The sequence below is a fragment of the Vanacampus margaritifer genome, chromosome 15 (assembly GCF_051991255.1).
Source record: "Vanacampus margaritifer isolate UIUO_Vmar chromosome 15, RoL_Vmar_1.0, whole genome shotgun sequence".
In the NCBI taxonomy this organism is placed as follows: domain Eukaryota; kingdom Metazoa; phylum Chordata; class Actinopteri; order Syngnathiformes; family Syngnathidae; genus Vanacampus; species Vanacampus margaritifer.
Window position 1 is genome coordinate 15,825,526 of NC_135446.1, and position 22,361 is coordinate 15,847,886.

The 22,361-nt window shown below is 44.1% G+C and overlaps 2 protein-coding genes across 5 annotated transcripts; one reads left to right on the forward strand and one right to left on the reverse strand.

Moving 5' to 3' along the window:
* The first annotated feature begins 202 nt into the window (after positions 1–202).
* Positions 203–14,821, forward strand: rtn3 (reticulon 3). Of its 4 annotated transcripts, XM_077544037.1 has the most exons (9): positions 203–519; positions 4,452–4,499; positions 6,124–8,286; positions 10,305–10,512; positions 10,856–10,994; positions 11,444–11,513; positions 12,047–12,093; positions 12,496–12,554; positions 12,651–14,821. In XM_077544037.1, exons 1-9 carry the CDS (start codon positions 429–431, stop codon positions 12,697–12,699), a joined length of 2,874 nt encoding a protein of 957 aa, XP_077400163.1. In that variant the 5' UTR covers positions 203–428; the 3' UTR covers positions 12,700–14,821. The 4 variants fall into 4 exon arrangements, with proteins under 4 accessions (XP_077400163.1, XP_077400165.1, XP_077400166.1 ...); XM_077544039.1 differs by lacking the exon at positions 6,124–8,286 and having other exon boundaries at positions 225–519; XM_077544038.1 differs by lacking the exons at positions 203–519; positions 4,452–4,499 and adding an exon at positions 5,915–6,009.
* A 900-nt stretch (positions 14,822–15,721) lies between these two features.
* zfta (zinc finger translocation associated) lies at positions 15,722–20,857 on the reverse strand. Its single transcript, XM_077544043.1, has 5 exons — positions 20,457–20,857; positions 19,317–19,796; positions 18,919–19,251; positions 18,399–18,797; positions 15,722–17,032 (listed from the first exon to the last, which is right to left on the reverse strand). Exons 1-5 carry the CDS (start codon positions 20,575–20,577, stop codon positions 16,554–16,556), a joined length of 1,812 nt encoding a protein of 603 aa, XP_077400169.1. The 5' UTR covers positions 20,578–20,857; the 3' UTR covers positions 15,722–16,553.
* Between the last annotated feature and the right edge of the window lie 1,504 nt (positions 20,858–22,361).

Consider the following 22,361-nt stretch of genomic DNA (forward strand, 5'->3'; position numbering starts at 1 on the left):
CAGGAAATCTTTTTAGTATTACCCACTAACTCCTGCGACAATATTAGCGCAAACATTGCCTTGTTTGTGGTATTTTGCAAGACAATCACTGCAAAACACGTGTTTAACGGAGCTCACAATCAAAAATAATAACATTAAGTCAACGCTTTTTAGCCTCGCGCAGTTATTGGATGGTGTGATGGTTGAATGTACGACTCGCAGATGAGTTCCTGAACGTCTCTGTACCGACCCGACGTGTTTTCCCCTCCTCCATTAGCCCGCCTCGTTTCCTTCCATCTTCGGCGTCAGTCATTTCACGGACGCGACGGTGCAAGGCACAAGTCCCGCTCTTTGGGGTTGGGAAGGAAAAGACGACGACATTTGAGAACAAGTCGACCTAAACAAGACATTTTCTGCCCTTTTTTTCCCCCCGTTGTCGAACACGCAGTATGGATCCAATGACTCAGTCTGCCCAGATATCCTCGTCGGAGGGACTCGCCGATGGACAAAATTCCGCGTTGAAAGAACCGAAGCCGTCCGGTAAGAAACAGACTAAAGCAATCACTTTTAACTTAGAACATGTTTTTAACACTATTATTACCAATTATTTGGCTCGCGAGCGTCCGTTTCCGCCATTTGGCCTGTATTTTTTCTTTCATGTCTATTGTCGATGGCTATTGTACTGTATGGACTCCAATGGGATACACCTGTAGTCATATTTGACTAAAAATAGTACCCACCGTGGTTTTGACTTTCCTTAACCCCCCACCCCCTAGTTTAATTTTCAACATTAACACCTTAATAATTATTAGGACGTCTTAGTGTAAAATGTTGTTTGTTGTGCACTGCGGGGGAATTACAGAAGCAAGTGCCCCTGAAGGCACCACCATCTCTTAAAGGCGCAGTACCTTTCTTCCCCATGATTAAAACAAAAGCTTGACTATTTAAATAATAATTTAATTAAAAGGTAGCTGTCGTTTAATTGTTCTCCAAGTCCTTCAAACAAACTGCCAGTGTTGTCACCTCGGGCCTGAAAGGCTGCTTATTTTTTATTTTTTTATTTTATAAAAATAAGGGAGTGGCAGGTTTCACCATCACTCCAGTAATCTTTCTCTGCAAATAAAGCCTTCATAGGCATGAAGGAAAAAAAACTAAACAAAAATGTAATTCCTTTGTATGTGCTTGGGTGTGTCATGCGATGCCACTGATATGTCGCTAATTGGACTTTTTTGATCAGAGTCGGGAAGGCGTGATGGCAAATGATGATTATGTCATCCCCCTCTGTTTCTGAATATGACTAAATGAAAGCTCAATTGATCTCTTATTTCCCTCCCTGTCATGGAAAAGTATCAGGTAGGCTATTCTTTTACTTACTGTAATACTATCCCCACTACAAGCAGCTGTCATCTTTTCGCTGCTCAGCTGTTTCACAAGTTTGCATTAGACGCCACAATGCCGTAGCGCTTGGATCTATTTAATTAAAGTAAAAAAGAAGTCAAGTCAAGAACCAATAGGCTAGCCTAACAACACAACTGAATGAATCACCTCAAAAATGAGTTTCGGGCCCTCCCTTGCATTCTCAACAGGGATTATTCCCTGATGGTATGTGTGTGTGTTTGTGTGTCACCGATGCCATAGACTAGAAATATATATATATATTTTTTAATCTAAAGGTCAAAAAGTATTATACAACAGTCAAATCAAATGTTCTGCCTGACAATATTTTTTTTGTAAAAAGTCATTTTAATCATTTGGCTGATTAATCAGTTATGAGAATTTTATTCTGCCTAATACCGCCATAAAAATGATACTCAATTCCCAATTAATTCCAATGAGTTTGATCAGTGGTTGGAGTTTCCAATTATTTGGAGACAGTATTTCCAGTGAAATTAACCAGAAATGTTCACCCTTTTCTAACGTGCTTTATACAAATTCAAAGTTAATAAGTTAAAATACACTAATATTGCAATACCTCAAGGAAGTAAAATGTATGTGTGTGTGGGGTGTTTTGAATATAAAACATTTATTCACTAACAAACAAGCACAACTGGAAGTATAGTAGTATGAAGTAATGTAGCTGCTTGCAAAACATGTAACAATAAAAAAACAACCACATAGTTTTAATTGGAACCTTTTTCAAATTATTTGAATGAAGAACTTAACTTGTGGTTTTATGAGTTGAGTAACTACGGCATGGCAGGATGAAGTCAGAAGTTTGGCAATGGGACGCTGCCATTACGCTGTATTTTTATACTGTATTGAATGATGCGCATGGGACTTTGGCACCTTTGAAGGCAGTGAGAGCGGGTGCCAGTTGCATACTGTTTATCTTTTTTTACTTCACAAAGATAATTGAAATAACTTTAAAACGGAATAATGGTTGCCAAAGGGAACGTGCATTATGTCATCATCATTGGCGTATGTGACAATGTGGAGCCTGCCAGGATTGTATTTTATTTTTTTGCTGTCATAGTTATTTTTTCACAAATTTGATTTAACAGATTCAACAGTTCTTTATTTAACAATCTGTAAACATTAATCGACCTCGCATCGTCATTGAAAACTCACGCAAAATATCAGCTGATCAGTTCTGTGTAAAGTCTGCTAACAAGTTACATTTAAACTTCCTGTCTTAAATCAAATCTAATTTAAAGGTTTGTGCGACACAATACGTCAACTAACGGAATCGAGGTATGTGAACCGTGTTCTAATTGTCGACTGGCCGCGGTCACAGAGGAAGTGGCACACTTAAAATGAGGACCTCGTTTCTCCAACTGCATTGCATCAGAGGAAATCTGCCCACAGAGTACATTTACCCTGCAGCCGAATTTAGTCCTCCACATCTCATTAATAGCAAGTACATATGAACATACATGCATGTAATTTCAGTTGACCCTTATCTGATATCACTGTATTCAGGCAGTTGTCAGCACACCGCCATGTTGGTATGTGTAAGCAATAAATGTGTTTGTGTTATTAGTGTAAAGTAGGAAGTTCATATTTTCCCGGTGACTGTCGTCTTTGCGTACACCAAGTGGACGCTATTTATAACAGTATTTAATATTCAATGTTTTTGCTGTAACTGTTAAGTTTCCATGATTGTTTTTTAATTTATTTTTAAATGGCAGCACTGCATTCATTTCGCAATTTTCTCACTATTTGAAAGAGGCCTGGTTTGGATATATAATCTGATTACAGACATGAAAAAAAAGTAGCGATATGATTCCAAAATCTTAGCTTAAAGAATAAACATGATTTGCCTTAAATTGAGATGTAAAATTTAGGTTAAATTAGTATTTTGCAGTTTCTGCATGAACCTGTTTGTAACCCCTGGCTTCCAGGATTCCGTGTTCTCGCAACGATCCTGCTTAAAAAAATATTAAGGTGCAATTCAATTCAATATTTATTTGTCATTGTGCAAATAACATGGTTATAAACAACAACGAGAGAACGTTATGAGCACCAAATAGTGGCATAGTGGGTCTATAAAGTGCAGATTGTGTAGAGTGGTGGCTTCACTTTTACAACCGTGTTGCACCACCTCTGCCTAAAGGAGTCAATCGATCAATACGAGCAGGGCTCTGGAAGGCTCCAGAACATCGAGTCCTTTCGGCCTCCTGCTCTTCATACTTGGCTGCTGACTCCTCCTCCTCCTCCTCCTGATCCGGCTTGGATCATTTGACCGAGGTCACTGAAGCAATCAAAGAGCCCTCTGGGGGAGACGCTACGAGATAGGCCAGCGTATGTCGCTATGGCAGCTGAACCTCCACCAGCACCATCCGGGCTCTCCGTGATATCTTTTGAGTACAAAACCACTGTGGGAAACGTGAGAGTGTACATATCGAAGGTGTGGCATCTGAGGGCAAACGGCCTCCAGCGAGCCAAGAGATGGAATGCCGCCCCGCAAGGGCGCACCAACCCCAACCTGCAAAGCCTGTACCACATCCACGTGCCGCACCCCTCTCTCCCATCAGGGAGTCCATGTGAAATAGGCGTAGTAATCATACCTCTCCACACATTCCTTGAAACAAACAAGAATGCAGCACTCGCGGAACGCCAGCCAGCCCATTCAAAACGTTTCCTTGTCAGCCACGCCATCAACGTAACTGGAGAACTATGCAGAGTCAGCATTATTACCCGTAGAGAACGCGAGTAAAAGGGCCATTGTCGGTTATATTATTATTTTTTTAAGCTTCAAAGACATGATACGCTATCACGGGGGCTGTGGCGCGCATGATCTCAAAAGGTTTCCAAATTGTGCGGTTAAGTACAGTAATATAATAAAGTATTTGTACTTGGTTAGTAATTTGACAACATTGTAAACCTACATGTGCATATACATAGTTGTTGTTTGTAGCACATAGAGTACGTGAAGTGATCCTGCACTCTTTACAGTGCAGTGGACGGGTTCCATTTTTTTTCCTGCCTTCACCCTCTTCTGTCCTTTTGTTGTCGTTTTCATTTTGTTTCAGATTCCTTTCTTTCCTCCTCGCCCGTATCTCTCATTCAGTCGTCACAAGGCAAGTGTATGCTTCTCTCGGTGCCGCTCGCCTGCTTCTCCATCCCTCTTTCTCGTGCCCACCTCTCGCTCCCAAATGTCTGTACTCCTAGCCGTTGCCCCCCCTTAGCACCCTTGTCGTGCCATTCTCGCCAAAGTCACAAGTCTTGAGTCCTGTGACGCCCCAGAAAGCAAAACAAAGTGCCTCATTTTGATCACATGAATCGGCGTCTTGCTCTGCTCGTCTTTACAAACAGGACGCGGGCCTCCGCAGCTGCCGCTAGTCCGATCTGTTTCCGTCTTTATCGCCTGCAAGTGAACATTATTGAGGTCAGCGGGACCAACTGCAGGTTTGAGATAATCCCCAGATTGCCACCCTTATTTTAAGACGAGAGCAAGAGCAGTTCACACCGTATGGGCCGGGGTAGGCACCTAAAAATGGATCAGGTTGGTGTCCTGAGGGGGTCGGTCCCACCTTCCTCCCCCCCCCCATCAGACCTAGCAGCAAAGGGGCCCATGGGAGGAAGATTGGCACTGAAGAGATGACCCACAGCACAGTGGGGGCACACGGGGCCCCCTGGCCGTCCACCCAGCCTCCACCCCGCTCACTATCTGCTTGTGGCTTTGCGCATGTCACGCTTCTTTGCTTCAGCCATTAAGACTTAGCTTTTATTTGCATCTTTGTTTAGCCGCTTTTCACAATTCAATGCCATCAATAGCGCTGTGTAGTGATGCTAACGTAGATGGTAGCTAGACGCCGTCGTGGATCTTAAGGTTTCTTGTTTACACTCTTAAATGGTGCCAGAAGGAAATGCTACTATTCAACGGTAAGGTGTTCATTTTGACCTCCAAAGGAACACTGCGGTGATATCTGTCAACCCCCGAAGTACTATCTCAATATCATGCCAAACTCATTTTTACAATGTTGCCGTTACAAATAAGAAGCTTGCAGATTTGATTTCAACAAGATACGCAAGGAAGCATAAGGATGTTGTTGTACGTTGTTGCTTTGCAACCCCTAAAATACCAATTACTACTTTCCTATCAAACATTGTATTACATTTTTGACATACAATATTTTCAATACATATTGATATATCACAAACAATTGACATTTTAGTTGGGCATCTTTTGTACCTTACATTGCTAGCTGTAACTTCCACCACTGTTGATAGCGATCCTGACCTTTGTCTGGACCACCCTTCTTTTTCGCCTCTCCTTCCTCTCGGATCTCTACTGGAATCATCGGTCACACAGCTGTGCTGCCGCTAACATGGCGCCATTTTGTATAGAGTACCGTACAAATGTGTATTGACTAGCTAAGGAACTTGATTGCAAGTTATTAATGCAATGGGCAAGTTGCAGTTGCAGTTTTGGTCTGCTTTCCCGTGCAATCATTATGATTTGGGTCCCATGTCAATTGCCTCTTCTTTGCAGGTACAGTACTGCAAAAACTTGAAGGCCCATCCCCGTCTGTTCATTGACCTCACATTCCCATGAGCCAATGCATGAATGCTTGGGCTGCAGTAGCAGTAAGGCCATACATAAAGTAGTTAAGAATATCCGAATTGCTTGGGATTTGATCTGTATGACCTCCCCTGCTTTTTCTTCTCTTTTGCTGTCGTTCTCCGTGCGTGTCAATGCAGACATAAAGATGTTGCTGGGTTCCAGCAAACCCAGTGAAGGGGTTGCAACGTCCCTTCGCTTTTCTTCTCAGCCAGGCTCTTTTTCTCCTGACAATTGTGGAGGCGAGGGACAGCCCGAGTCGCCGATAAAGACGTCTCCGGTATCTGAGCGCATTAAGGCTCTGGAAGCCCTTGCCGCCAAAAAGGAGACTTATTTTAGAAGCGACTGTTCCTCGCACCTCAAAGACCGCCACCATGACAAATCTCCCTGTGACATAGTGAAACCTCCCAAGTATTGTGTGGAGAGAAATACGCCAACAGTTCAGACGAAGAGAGGCTCTCCTGATCAGGATTCACCTGAATCGCCCTTTGAGGTACTTGGCGAGCTGCGACAAATGAATGAATTTGAAGAAACGGAAGCTTGGATGAAGGAACATCTACCGCCAGTGCCAGACTTGCATGCTGCAGGTTTGGTTATAGGCACAGTTTCTTCCGAATTTAAACCCGCCCAGGAAAATCCTGTACTTCCCGCACTTGCTGGTGTCCCCAGTGCTTTCATGGACTTGTCGCCTGATTCTCCAAAACCGAAGGATCCGCAGAGAGAAGCAAGTGTTGAGGAGGCAGACTTTGATGTTGACCTGCCAACAGCCTACATGTGGTCTCGACAGGACAACTCTGGTGTCCAAGCTCAATCGCAGCTCGTTTCAGAGCATCCAGCTTCACATCCACCTCCCTCCGGCTTTGAGCCTCCGTCTCCTCCTCACGAGGGGACTCTGGATGCTCAAAATGACAAGAGGACTACCTGGACTGGCGATCTGGAGTCTGTAGAGGCTAGAGAAGTAGATAGTTCAGAGGAGTCTGACGAAACGGTTATTGAAGACGGTTTCACTCCGGATGTCCCGCCTCCACAATCGGATTGGCTTCCATCCAGTAACATCACCTCGTTTCCTGCAACTTCTATTCCTGACTCAGAAAGGGTGACGCCGCCAGTAAGATCAGAAAGAAAGTTAATGCAAGTTCCCACAATTAACGTCATTGAAACCGAAGAGCCAAACTGCAGTGATGAGGAGATGGAAATGGAAGTTGAGGAAGAAGACTACGATGTTGTCAACGAGGAGCCAAAAACGGCAGAAACGGCACCGGAGGAAAGCAAAGAAGCGCCTAACAGAAGGCCTGTAGAAACTGAATTCATGGAAGGCTATTCACCTCCTTCCTCTCCTGTCCAATCTGATGACGAATACAACCCTCCAGAAAAGATCCTCAATCCTCAACCAGATGCGTTCCTAGAAAAATCCGAACTTAACGACTCTGGGTTTGACGTATCCCCAGAACAACCTGAAAAATCAAAGACTGCAACCACTTCTTTGACAGATGCAATCAAAGACATTAACTCACCTGGCAACGATGAGCGGTCAGATGAAGTGCGAGGAAATATTGCTGGTCAAGACCAAGCTGATTTTTCTGCTGGGAATGCACCTCATAGTGACAAGGACGTGGCTGTCTTCTCGAGAAATAGTTTCATGCGAGATGATACTTATGAGGGGCAGTCGTTTGATTACGAGCCCTCGTCTTTTTGCTGTGAGAATGAGGTCGTGACAAAAAGCGCCAAAGACTACTTCCTTTCAGACTCTTGTGAAGTTGATACTAAAATGCAGGATGCGTTGCCGACCCGTGACGACGCCAATGCGTCTGTTAGCCATCATTTCCCCCACAACCCATGTGACATTTCAGATGCAAAGGGCTCCGATAACGGCTCTGCTTCTGAGCCTGTCGATAGCTTTGTGGAGTTCATGAGAGAATGCCTCAAATCGAGGGAAGGCGACGAACCGGACGACCCTCAAAGTGTTCCCTTTGACGACGCGCACGGGCCGCCGTCCCCTCCGACCGTCCTGATGGACGTGGAAGAGGAGCAGCTTACGATCAGTGCCCTGAAACAGTTGGGCAGCAGTCAAGAGGCAGAAGACGAAACGCAGCCTCCTCGATCCAAGACTCCGGAAAATGCTAGCGGCGCGTGTTTCCAGCAGGCTCCGTTTACCCCACTGACAAGCGTGCCATGTTCCCAAAGCAACATACTTGGCGCTGACTGCACACACTCCCAAGAGGTAGACGCCGTCGACATGTGGGTCGCAGAGGCCTATCATCTTGCGGAGCATGTCTTGACGGCAATACTCACCCACGTATCAGGTAATGCTAATTCTTTTGGCTAGTTAGCCGGGCGGCTGTCTGGCTGCGCGTCAAATCGTAGTCGCTGGATTTTACAGTAGCATAGTAGGTTATTTAAGTAGGTCCCGTTCTTTCGGGAATATCCAGAAGTTCTGGGTTGGTGAGTGAAAATGGACCCCAATCAGGCCTTGTGCTTGCCATTTGCTTCACTTGCTGCCATTTCTTAAAATGATCTCGTTTTGTCCATCTTGTGTCTTTTGATAGAACTGAAGTGTCTTGTGGTCGCTGTGTGCAGCTTTAAGAGCTAAACACAGACGAAAAGAGAGCAGCCAGCAAAAAGCCCACAGTCAGACAAGCCAATCCGGCTCCAGCTGCCTCTTGGCAATACGGGCGCGCGCTCACACAAACACACACACGCACTCACACTGGCGTTTTGTGCAGGCCTTAAGAAATCCTATTCCCGGTTTCGGCCGTTTTCCCTGCAATGGCGCAGGAAAAGTTCTCCCTGCGTGGTATGCGCTGTTGACACAATCTCACTGTTGGCTTAAAGCGGTCTGAGTCAGGAACAATAGAGCCCTCTTTGTTTCCCTTTGAGGCCCGTCAATGGTGCTAGCGCTAGCTACTGCTGCTGAACACGTAATCTCTTTTGCATGATGTGAATTATTGAACGGTTCGAACACCTTTTAGACATTTTTTTTTTTTAGGTCATTTGTGTTCAGTTCTCATAAGCTGGCATTCGATGGCGCATAAGTCATCTTTCTCAAGATTGCGCAAAATGAATTGCACTCAATGAAGTGCATACTTACACCGGAGCGGCAATAATACAAACGTAATACGATAATTACTCATCCAAATAAAAGCTCGGATATTAATGACGTATCATCAAATCTGAATCTTGCATGAAAAAGGCTAACTTGCTAGGTTTAAGTGAACTTTGATTTTGTTGTGTGAAAAATACAGTTTTACTCTAATAAAATGTACAAAATGGTTTTGTTTATGTATTTATGAATGTTTAGGAATTTATCATAACAGTTTTGTCAAGAAAATAGGAAACTAGTAAAAGGTATTTGTGGGTGCACATGGTACTGTAGTTCGTTCTGTTAAATTGCCGTTAATTAAAGGTGAGGTCAACCCCCAACATATTTTTTTGGGGACAAAATGTTCTATGCAGCCCCACTAGTCTAAATATGTTAATCTGTTTAATATTGCGTAGTGGAATCTGAGTTAAGCAGCAGAATCCAGCCGTTTTTATCCATCTCAGGGGGCGGCCATTTTGCCACTTGCAAGTCGACTAAAAGATGACATCAGGTCATTGCTCAGGTAACAACCAATCACAGCGCAGCTGCAGAAAACAGGTGAGCTGTGATTGGTCCGTTGCCTGAGCCCTTGCGGAACATTGATGTCATCTTCAGTCGACAGCAAGTGGCAAAATGGCCGCCCCCTTGAGATGGATAAAAACGGCTGGATTTTGCTTCATAACTTAGATTCTGCAAATGTAATATTTATCAGAATGTCATGTTTAGACTAGTGATGCCACATTTTTATATATATATATATATATACACTCACACACACATACTTCAAGGATCATGAGAGGCTCTTGTAGGTAACATTTCTCCTGGATTCAAAAGGTTTGAGACCCTTGAACTAAAAATATGCACCGAGGAACTCACCGTCCGCCCCCACGCTCCACCTTTCAGCCGCACATAAACTCAAACCACCAGACGCAAGCTGTCCTCGAGGCGCCGAGTCACATGACGTCTCCACCGCATGACACGGCACTTTTTGATTGAGCACACACACACACACACACCTTTATTTCCCTCTGGCGGTTTGAGAGTGCCAACCCACTCCTGACGTTACGTAACTCTTGTACAGAGGCAAATCATTTCTGCATGCGCGACTCTTAACAAACATGGAAAGGGGCATCCACTGCGTCTCTTGTCGTCAAACTTTACTCTGGTTGCTTTATATGAATTTCCATCACGGTGTCGCCATGCACAAAGTGTAAACGCCCTCCACTCCTGCTTGTCCCGCAGTCAAGGATCTGATCCACTGGCGGGACCCCAAGAAGTCCGGCTTGGTGTTCGGCCTGTCCATGCTGGTGCTGCTGTCGCTGGCCGCCTTCAGCGTCATCAGCGTGGTGTCCTACCTGCTTCTGGCGCTGCTCTGCGTCACCATCACCTTCCGCATCTACAAGTCGGTGGTGCAGGCCGTGCAGAAGTCCGGCGATGGCCACCCCTTCAAGTAAGCTCCCTTCAGATTTGAAAATGACCGAGCGAGTGCCGGCACGCTCCAAGGGTGGCTATCATGTTTCCTCACTATTCTTTCCTGGCAGCGCCTGCTGTGTGACACGACCTTTAACCCCCAGGGCGTTTATTTCAAAACCTCCACTATGTCAGTCCCAAATCCTCCAATCACAGTTGACTGCGACCAAATTCACCCTTTTCTTTCTTATTTTAGTAGCTGTCCCCCAAGCTTTTTTTTTTTTTTGCTAAAATAGCTCACGGACCAGTGAAGTTAACGGGCTTCTACCGCGGACACGAAAAGCCCGATTTTTAAAAAGCTCATCTATTCCTCCTCCCTGCAGATCGCTGATAGATAAGGATGTCAGCCTCCCCCCAGAGACCTTCCGCAAGCACGTGGACACCAGCCTGACCTACATTAACCGAGCCCTGAAGCAGATGAGCCGCCTCTTCCTGGTGGAGGACATCGTGGACTCCCTAAAGGTGAGCCGCCGCTGAAGACGTAACGCGGAAGCGACCCCAACCCCCCAGACCCAGACCCAATTGACTTGAGTCAAGACTATGACGTACAAAGGCAGGTAAGATGTGGTCGCTTCACCAAACAATAGCTGGTCAAACGTTACCTCAGGTTTGGGATCATTGAAAAAACGGAATTGTGGATGTTTTTGTTTTGGGACTTATAGAATTGTCGGCACCAAACTAAAGTGCTATAATTGCTATAATATAAGGGAAAAGGTTTGAATTTACTGGGGGGGGGGCTTAACTTCAAACTTGAGACGCATGACTTTGAAATGCTCAACTTGGCTCCAATTAATTAAAGATGTCCAGAATGTTCCTTTAATGTAATCAATATGTAATTGATGCAATTAGATGTTTATTTACAATTAATAGCACATGAAGGTGATTGAGTTTGGGCCTTCGTCTTTGTCTAGTTGGCCGTGGTCATGTGGCTGCTGACCTACGTGGGCGCCGTCTTCAATGGCATCACCATCCTCATTCTCGGTGAGACCCGCAACATCGCTGCCCTCGAGTGCGCCGCCCATTTATTGACTTGACTCATTTGTTTGTAGTGAACATCATGTGCCGTCTGATTATCATATACAAGGACGCTGTAAAAAAAAACAAACTCTGTATTGAAAACTAAAAAGTGCTACATTTTATTTACATTAACTCTTTGACTGCCAGACGTTTTCAGAAAAGGAATGCCGTGGGTGCCAACCGATTTAAGCATTTTTGACTGATCTTTCAAGGTCCACAGAAAAGTATGTGTTTGGACTATGGAAACACACATACTACCAAATGAAAGATTGGACTCTCATCTTTCATCAGAAAAAAAAAGTTTGTTTCTACCTTATTCCGTTTTGAGTAATCAACAATAGAAAATGGTTAGTTTCACCTCTGTTTTGAAAAAAAAACGTCTTTTAACGTCTTTGGCACTCCATAGGATTTTACTAAACGTTATTTAACGTTTTTGGCAGTCAAAGAGTTAAGTACTGTATCGGACCACTCAAAAATCTGATTTTCTGACTCCGCAGCGGACATCCTGCTCTTCGCCCTGCCACCCATTTATGAGAAGAACAAGGTGAGGATCGGCTTTTGTCCCGTATCACACTCGCGCTATTCAGAGATGACTACATATTGCCGGTCAATATCCGCCGACCAAATCTGTCATTGCTGAAGTACAGTTCACCGCTGCTATTTTTTAGTGATTAAGCCACTAATTTGTTCATTTTATTATTATAATCTTAATTTATGTCTTATCTTATTTTTATGCTCTTGTACAATTTAGTGAACGCTTAATTTATTGCTTTGCGTTTGTTAAAGACAGGAAGAGGGCCTCTCAAAACAATTATTTTTCAAAATTGTTAAGCCCTAGTCAAAATGAAGCCGTCTGTCAGCGTTGAGCTCACCCGAGGCCTCTGAATGCATCGTTTGTTGTCCACGTCCACACAAAAAAAAAAAGCCCCACTTGTTCTGTCCGCAGACGCAGATCGACCAGTACGTGGACTTGGCCCGTACCCAAATCAACAACACGATGGCCAAGTAAGTGCCGCTGCGTCGTGCCGTGCCGTAACGTACTGCTGCCGTCTTGGGGGTTTAACTGCAAATATTTTTGCTTCCCCCCCCCCCCCCCCCCAGGTTGCAAGAGAAACTCCCCGGCGCCGTCAAGCGCAGCAAAACCGAATGATCCATTTAAAAAAAAAAAAAACAACAACGAAAAAAGAAATTGCTCCCAATCATCTCCATCATAGACTCCCCAAGCACCACCCGTCTACACTGAACCTTACTAGGTAGAAAAATAATCTCTATTTAATAATGTCAGAACTACTGCGCTATTGTACCAGAGCGTGAACTAGACTGAATCTCTGGCCGGGTTTGAGGGGTGCATGCGAGCAAAATGTCTGTACTAAAACCACACCATTTCCCTTGTCTAAGTAAGGAAACGTTAAAAAAAAAAAAAAAAAAAAGTGCATCTATTAATACTAACCTTGTCCTCGCCGCCATTTTGGCTATTCTCGTCGCTCCTCCCGTAGATTGTCCTCTTTTTTTTTTCTTTTCGTTCACGTGTTTCTGCACCGATCTTTTATTCTGAAAACGCCGCCGAGCGGGTTGAATTCACAACAATAAAAGCTTTTGCAACACTCAGCCGCCTGTGGTGATTTAGTCTAGTTCACACGGGCCGCACTCGTCGTCGGAGCATTTATATCCCACGTCCTTCTAGTGCACGAATTGGGCCGCGTACTAGTACGCGGGATGACAATTCAGTGCACTAGAAGAATTGGCTGTCTTACTAATGTTTTTTTCCTCGTTTACTGTGTGACATTTCTTTGCACTGCTGTGACAGTATTGTGCACTAGTAGAACTATGCTGTGCTACTAGTAACACCCCCCAAAAAATTCTATTTAACAACAATTAAGCTTCGTTAATAGTGCTAGTAGCGCACAAATACGGCAAACCACTTGAGCATTTATTCAATATCCTACCTGTGTGCTGAATTATTGAACTACTAGTTCACTCTTTGTTCTCACCAGTGAGCAAATTCAGCACACTACTAGAACGACTTTCTTACTAGTAACGTTTTTTTTTATTATTATTCTTGTGATATTTCTGTGCACTAGTAGAATATGTTGCTAGTAAGGCAAAACTGTTCCTGCTTTGTGGCACTAGTACTTCTATAGTGACCAGAATGTTCTCAATATTTTACTAGTGAAAGTACTAGTAGAAGCAACTAGGGCGTACTAGTAAAACGTGTTTTTTTTTTTGTTTTTTTTTACTGGTGATGTTTTAATAGCGAGTTTGACATTTATGCACACTAGTAGAAGAACTGTAAAAGAACTATGCATTGCTGTTGTGCTCTAGATGTCATCTGCACACTTCTATTAGTGCAACACAATATTCTAACTAGTACAATGGACATTTTTAGCACACTAGTAGGATAAAAGGTCCTCTGTCTTGCCGTACGTAGAAGTAGCATGTAGTTGTACTAGTGCGCATAAATGTCAGACAGTGGTGGAAAGAAAATGTTTGTACTAAGACGTGCGTACGTGGTTGGTCTAGTAGTGAGGTCGTGTTTCTTCCTCGTGAGGACAAAGCGTGTACTAGGCAAATAAATGCTTTCCGTACACTTGTGCATGTATATATTAAACTTACTACTACTCCGGTAATTCTAAAGACGTGGCAGTTTAAGTCATTACAATTTTAAGAAGCGATAATAGTGTGTGTAGCTTTTGGAGGTCTTTTAGTTGTTGTTTTGTTTTTTTTTTTTTTGCCGTCACATTTTTGCAGGTCTGTTATAGTTCTCACTCCTATTACAAGTTCTATCGTCATTTTTGTATTACCAGTGGTGTTCGTATCGTCGTGCGTCGGAGCTCTGAAGGAAAGCGAGATGCGTTTCTAGTTGGTCACCCGCGACGTTTAATGACTTTTACCGGTGCGACATTCCCCCGCTATGCATGCCCACGGATGTCTCGTTACACCCCCCCCCCCCCCCTGCTATCTTGACATTTGGCTAGGTCCCGTTTCTCCTTTCGTGTACGCTATAATGAGTGAAGCCGCTTTGCGCAAAGCATGCAGATTTTCATCGGGTATGGGAGAGTTTGTGTGCGTGAGACAGGAGTGCCGTGTTTCTTTCTTTCGTCGCTCTTGATGTCGTTCTCTTAACAAGTTCTGTTAGCTATTATGCTTCTACTTTTTTTTCCTTTCTTTTTTTGCAAAATGATGTCACAAGAGAGAAAATAAATGGGGAGGGAAACACTATGTGGTCTCTGTACTCATGTTCAAGTGAAATGAATAAAAACACATCAAAGGACTGTTGGTTTCTTATGTTTTGTTAAAAAAAAAAAAATTCTTTATCCATTTTCACTTATCCATTGGCATCTTTGTTCATATTCTACAATCTCTATGGCAGTGATCTATAGAGACAGGAAGAACAATGAAATGCTGTACCACTAGAGGGCAGGAGGTACATCATTTTAGCAGTTGTGATTGGTCAACTGTTGGTCACGTGACATACGACGCCGTCTTGTTACCTTCCTGAAACAGTTGGCCAAACTGGCTGTGTCCGAATGTCCACCCTTGTCCCCTAACCCCTCATTCACTACATAGAGACGTACTATAGTGGCTTAATATGTAGTGCCCTCATTCTTTTGGCGATTCGAACAGCCAGCTCACCACTTTTTCCTCGTCGCATATCACGTGACCACCGTAACTGTTACGACGCACCGGCGCATACATCTCCCGACCATTTATTGCGAATGAAAATGTTTTAAAACTGTACATTAGTTCTTTTGTTGTACATATTTTCAACTAAAACAAATTATTTCCATAGTATATATTAATGCATCGCTTTGATTCCCGCGCTTGCGCCATGTTTTTTTTTCATACTCTCACAATGCATTGTGGCCTATATCAACCCGAGTTAAGTGAACAGACGTTCACTACTTTTCCAGAGTGCATTGTGGGTAATTCTGAGTGCCCTACATTTTCGCTCCCTGGACATTCCCTCAGTAGGGCATTATATAGGGAGTAGGGTGCACATTCGGACACAGCCTCTCTATATATGGCTCTGCATTAACCTGTGTGTATATATATATATATATATAATTTTTTTTAAAGTTAAATAAAAAAGGGCAATCTGGAGCAAACAATTATATTAATTTAAAAAAACTGTCTTGTGGATTTGTGTCACACAGAAGGAAAACAGGCATGAATGTATTGTATTATTTAATCAAAGGTGACATGGAGGTCAAGCACAGGTAATAAAAACGCTGACAATTCATTCTCGTCGTTTCAAAGTGCTCTATGTGGACCCATGAAAAATTTTGCTCATGTCACTTCTTCCCACATTAAGTGCCACTGTCCGGAAAACAAATTAAGTGCCTTTTTTTCTCCTTTTTACCAAAACATATCATTCCAAGTTTTCGCCGAAAACTTTACAAATCTGTCACACACACACACACACACACACACACACACACACACACGGCAGTCTTTCATCGGACCTCGATTGAAACGCAAGCACAATCCCTGAGATTTTCCAGGTTGAAAAGTGTTTAAAAGTACTGCACGCCGGCTTGTAAATGTGATTCATGCATTTCAGTCCAAGCCGGAAAGTGCTCATCCATTCTTTTTCCTATAGTGCTTGTCCTCATTAGGGAGTGAGAGGCAGGCTACACCCCGGACTGGTCGCCGGCCAATCACAGGCCACATACGGACGGTGCATCCGGAAAGTATTAATTTTGAGATGTGCAGAATTTTAAAAGGGGAAAAAATATTCTATTTTGGAATGAAGCTGTAATGATGTGAAAAAGTCTGCGATTGGCTGGCAACCAGTTCAGGGTGTACTCCGCCTACTGCCCGAAGCCAGCTGGGATAGGCTCCAGCACCCCCCGCGACCCTTGTAGGGACAAGCGGTTAAGAAAATGGATAGATGGACAAGTGAAAAAGTTTAGCGCTGCGCCTACTTTCCAAATGCACCGTCTGTCTCGTAAGGGTTTTGGAGTAGCGTTTAAGCTCTGATGTGGTCGCAAGGCGGAGCCTCCCTTATGTGGCAAAGTGCCCCATGTCGGTGCGCGCGTGATCCCCGGAGAGGAAGCAGTCGTCGGCGTGGACGAAGCATCCGGCGTCGCGGTCGTAGGCGAGGGCGGCGCCGCGCCTGTCGTCCGCGCCGTAGTGCAGCGAGTGCGCGTGCACCTGCTGGATGTGCCGCTTGATGGTGCTCACCTTCAGCGTGGCCAGCGCCGCGCCGCACACCATGCAGATGAGCCCGTGCCGCCGGCAGTCGTAGTCCATCAGGAAGTCCGTGCGCCAGCGCACCTGGTATTTCCGCCGCTGGTCCTTTCCCGGGTAGTGGCCGTGGCGCGGGGTAGCGTCCTTGGCCGTGTCCTTTACTCCTCCATCGTCCTCCTCCTCCTCTTCCTCCTCCTCGTCCTCCTCTTCTTCTTTCACCGCCAGGTTGATGTCAGGGGAGCCGTCCTCATTCGGGCCTCCGCTGGTATTTAGGGCATCGCTTGTGCTGATTTCTGCAGATTCAGGAAGTCAAAAGTGAGACAGAGGGAAGACGCTTTTGTGGTTGCAAAAATGACATCAAGACGATAATCGTAAGGCTTTTATTCACCCCCCCAAAAAGTTTACAATATTTTTTTTTATTTGACCATTTATGACTGAAACATCTTAAATAGTATATTAACACCTTAGCTATTCACAATGAGTACTCCTGCAAGCCTCTGGCCAATAGTTTTCAGGCTGGATTCCGATGTGATGTCGTGCGCATTGTGCATGTGAGGAAGGGTATGTGCAGTTTCATTTTCCATCAACGGGTGGCAGTAGTGATTCAAAATTGAATTTTCTACAAATAGTAGCTTTAATTTTTTCCAGATTAGTCCAGCCTTTTTTTTTTTTTTTGCAAATGGAATAAAAAAAATTTTTACATATAAATCCTCATCATTAGAACTTTTTTTTTTTAAATTTGAAAACATGAAAAATAGGAAATCACACATTCACAAACTTTGCTAATTATCTTCACTTTTTCCACATTTTGTTATGATACAGCCTTACTCCAAAATGGAATAAATACAATTATTAACTCATACGCCGCCATTGACTGCTATAAACGTCAAAAATTCATTTGAACTATTTCTATTAGTTTAACATTTTTGTTCCACGTTTGTTAACAAGAGTATGAAAACCTAGGAAAAAAAATCTTGTACATTTAGAACAGATATAAAATTTGTGATTAATCGTGAGTCATGCGATTAATTACAATTAAAAAAATTATCGCCTGACGCCCCTGATTTTTAACAATCTTTTTCTTAAAAGATTATTAAAAAAAAACTAGTTTTTTTTTTATACTCTTAACAAAAGTGGAAAAAAATGTTAAACTAATAGAAATAGTTAAAATGAATTTTTGACATTTATAGGCGTCAATGGCAGTGAATGAGTTAAATTCTGCAAAATAATTAAAATGACAATATGAAGTTTTTTTAATTTTTCGTTTTAATAATTATAAAAACAAACAAACTAGGAAGTCTGCTCAATATTGTCATGTTGTTTTCAGAGCAAGCAGCAAGAGACTCTGTTTCAACTTTCATTTCTATCATCACTTTGAACTTCGAGTCCCCTCCCTTAACCGCATGTCAATTAAGTTTACCTGTTCTACATTTTATGTTACAGCCTTTTTCCTAAATGGAATAAATTGATAAAAAAAAATTAAAATAAAAAATATGTATAAACGGATGAAATTTCAAGATGAACCAAAAATGCATAACAGCCTCTACGGGTGAACTTGTTTTTTTTTTTTACCTCAACTTTTTTGTATAAATGTCCTGCATTAACTACAACTACTAATTCCAGTGTGTTTGTGAATCCAATTTAAAGTGTTCCTCTCACCGTCTTGTGCGAGGATGCCGTCCGCACAGTACTCTTTGGTCCAGGCGGCCGCCGTGGCTTCCCGTTCTTTCTGGCTCCAGCTCAGCGTCTCGGGATGACATTCCTGGATGTGGTTGCGGAAGCTCCGCACTTGGGTTCCGCGCAGCAACTGAGCGCACACCATGCAGTAGACGCGTCGGCCCCGGGGCCCGTACGCCACCAGGTAGTCGAGGCGCAGCTGCCACGATTCGCCGCACGCGCCTCGCCGCCGCTGCTTGCGGGCGGGGCTCGCCCGGGGAGCCTCGGCGCCGCCGTCCTCGCCGATCAGATGCATGTCCTGAGACGGCGAGACGGCCCGGTTGCTGCCATTGGCGTCGTCTTTGGCGTTTGCTTCTGATTGGATCGAGTTCTCCGACTCATCTGGCACAACAAAGAGAAATAGCGGTTCTACCAATGCGCTAAATGGTTTTAACTCATTCACTGCCAATGACGGCCATAGACGTCAAAGATCAATTTGAACTATTACAGGGGTGGCGCTCACCGTGAGTCTGAGCCCAGGCCTGCAGAACGCAGTGCTTCTGCTCGGAGGTGTAGACGAGCGAGTCGGGGTGGCGCTGGAGCACGTGGCTCTTGATGTGGTCCAGGTGCAGCGAGGGCAGTTGGCTACTGCACAGCATGCACAGCAGCCGGCCCGCCTCAGCGTCGTACTCCATCAGGAACTCCTGGCGGAACCACGCGTGCAGCGACGCGTTCAAGTAGCACTCCAGCGTGCGGGCTTCCTCTGCCGAGACCGCCGTCGCGCCGCCCGCGTCCGCATCGGACAGAGGAGAGAGGCTGCCCCCGTGCTGTGGCTGTGCCTCGGGTGCTGGAGTACCTGCAGCCACAAGAGATAAAAAAAACAGTCATTTTGCATTTTATTGTTGATGCAAATGGACTCACCATCAGCGTCGCAGAGCTCCTCGCCGTCAAACTCTTGCTCCCCCCGAGGCGAAGGCTGGACAAGTGGGGCGCCGAGGCTCAGGTGGCTCTCCCAGCCGGTGCGGATGACCTCCTTGTCGGCGGCGCTCCACAACAGCGAGTCGGGGTGCTTCTGGCGGATGTGGCGCTTGATGGTGCTGAGTTTGAGGGTAGCCAACGAGCTGCCGCACACCATGCAGATCATGCCGTGCCGCAGCGGGTCAAAGTCCATCAGGTACTCGCTGCGCCAGTACTCATGGTAGTAGCGCCGATGGTCGCGGCCCGGGATGCGACTCAGGCCCGGCCGCGACGCCCGCCGCACTTTGCGTCCCGACGGACCGGGCGCCGGCGACAGGATCGGGGGCCGGTCCGGACCCTCGCTGATGCTCCAGTAGCTGGTGCCCGCCGAGCCGATCTCGGACTCGTCCGGGGCGGCGTGGCCGTTGGCAAGTGCATCCTCCGCTGAAAAGACGCTTGGATTCAACACGGTATATTTCAAGTTCTCAATTGGGTTGTAGTCAAAGATTTCCGATTCAACCATTTGTTCTTTCAGGGGAGTTGGAGCCTATCACAGATGACTTTGGGCAAGAGACCAGATACACCCTGGATTGGTCGCCAGTTGCTCAGAGGGCACACATGGACAAACGAACATCCATCTATTTTCATCCATCTATTGTTGCTAGTGATCTGGAGTCTATCCCAGGTGAACTCAATCTAATGAGGACAAGCTATATAGAAAACTTGATTGGTACTGTTTGTCCATATGTTCCCTGCAAATGACTGGCAACCAGTCCAGGGCGCACTCCGTCATCTAGGATAGACTCCAGCTAAGGGTAACACTTTGGAAAACGAATAGCTAGTATCTTATGGGGCCTTCATGCTAAAGCTAACTGGTTAGCTCGGGTGGTTGTTTGGCTTTTTAGGCTGTAGTGCGTCTACCATCCACACGATGGCGTCCGCGCGCGCCTCAGTGCTGTTAAGCCTTTGTTTACAGGAGCCCACACAGACAGAGGGGCCAAGCCGTATTGGTATTGTCCCACTGACAATGGCAGTGGATTTGACAGCCACGCACACATGAAAAGCACAACATGTAGTTTCCTTTCTTGTTCAACGTCACCTTACCTCCCGAGTCGCTGTAGCCGCGGGCCGCCTCTTCCTCCTCCTCTTCCCCGCGTACGGTTAATGAGAGCGGCTCCGGCCGAGCCCGGAGCTCGGCGGCGGCGGCGGCGGCGTCGTCGTCCATCCCGCGCTCGCTCTGGTTCCGGGACGTGTCACGCGCGCACGAGCACGTTTGCGACACGCATCTGGCATCGCACGGCAGCTCCGACGCCGCGTGTGTGTACGTGCGTGCGCGCGCGCGCGCGCGATCCCGTCAATCTAACCTCCTTCTTGACAAGTTAACTTTTGATGGGTTGTCCAGTGGAAAATGTGCGGCAAATGCGTGAGCTTGGGCCTCCAGTCGCGTATTTTGGAGACTCTTGCTTGTCTTTAGGGTGGGGAGCCGGACGAGGGGCCCCTGGGGCTCCTTAAGGGGCTCCTGGGTAAATTTAAAGAGACAGTACCCGCGTCCACGAGAGTCCAGGACCAATGTTGCGTCATCACACTTTAGTCAGGTTGTCCGTTATTATTACTATTGTTAGCCTACTATTCATAGAAAGACTAATTTCGTTAACTAGTATGGTGTTTAAACACCATGACATGGATGGATGGATGGATGGATGGATGGATGGATGGATGGATGGATAGATAGATAGATAGATAGATAGATAGATAGATAGATAGATAGATAGATAGATAGATAGATAGATAGATAGATATTGTTTTAATGTGAAGGTCCGGAATGAAGTGTAGTAAGGTAAATTAACACTTTTTAAAATGCAAATAATTTATTTGTTTTGTTATTGTTGTTTTTTCTTTTTTTACCTACACACAAAGACCATCATTATTATTATTATTGTTATTATTAGGTTTAATTTGGATATTTTTACACATTGAAGTTTTTACCATTGTTTTGGCCTGTTTTATTTTAATAATTTTTACAATCAAATGTTCTTTTTTCCATTTTTTTACACACAATTTATTATATATTTTAAAATTACACACATTCATTATTCATTATCTTTTAATCTATTTTTTTCAATTTTCCACACACACAAACACACTCACACAATTTTACATACACTTCTCTTTTAAACATGATTATGCCTGTTTATTTTAATTTTCTCCACAGTTTTTACTTTTTTTTATTTCACTGTATTCCTTTTTTATGCACACATGCCATTTTAATATTTTATTTTTAATTCCTTTTTACATACACAATCATTATTTTTATCTTTTACTTTTTATTCATTTCATACTTTTTAACAATTCATTTCTCTTACAATTTTATTACAAGGACACATTTATTTTTCACACACATTTTGTTTACCTTTTATTTATATTTATTAATTTTTAAAGCACACACACCGTTTTAATATATACATATTTTATTCCAGTTTTTTTCACACAATGTTTATTTTAATCTTTTAGTAATTTTTTTGGGGAATTTATTTGTTATTATTTTACATTTAATTACTGATATTTTTTTTACATACTTTTGTTTTTATACAATAATAATATAGAAGGAGAATAACATACCATAAAAACAACAACAAAAGCAACAATGGTCAACAGCATTTATTTATTTTTTTATCAATGATGGCTTCATGTGTCCCTGAGCGTATTTTTTGTAATCCTGATTTTAAAAAATGCCCACTTTTTTCGAGCACATCGGGTTTTTGAGATATTTGCTTTTTTGTTTTTACTATGACTTTACTCTGAGTTATGATTTATAGCATGACGTTTCACAAATCATTCCACCTGTTGCTCAACCTAACCCCTTTTTCAGAAACATTTTGCAACTCTGGTAAATGTAGTAAGATTTGGTGACACACCTTTTATAACATTTCCATTATTTTTTTGACATACAAACACATTCACACTCACGCGCGCAGTAACACACGCGCGCGCACACACACACGCGCACAC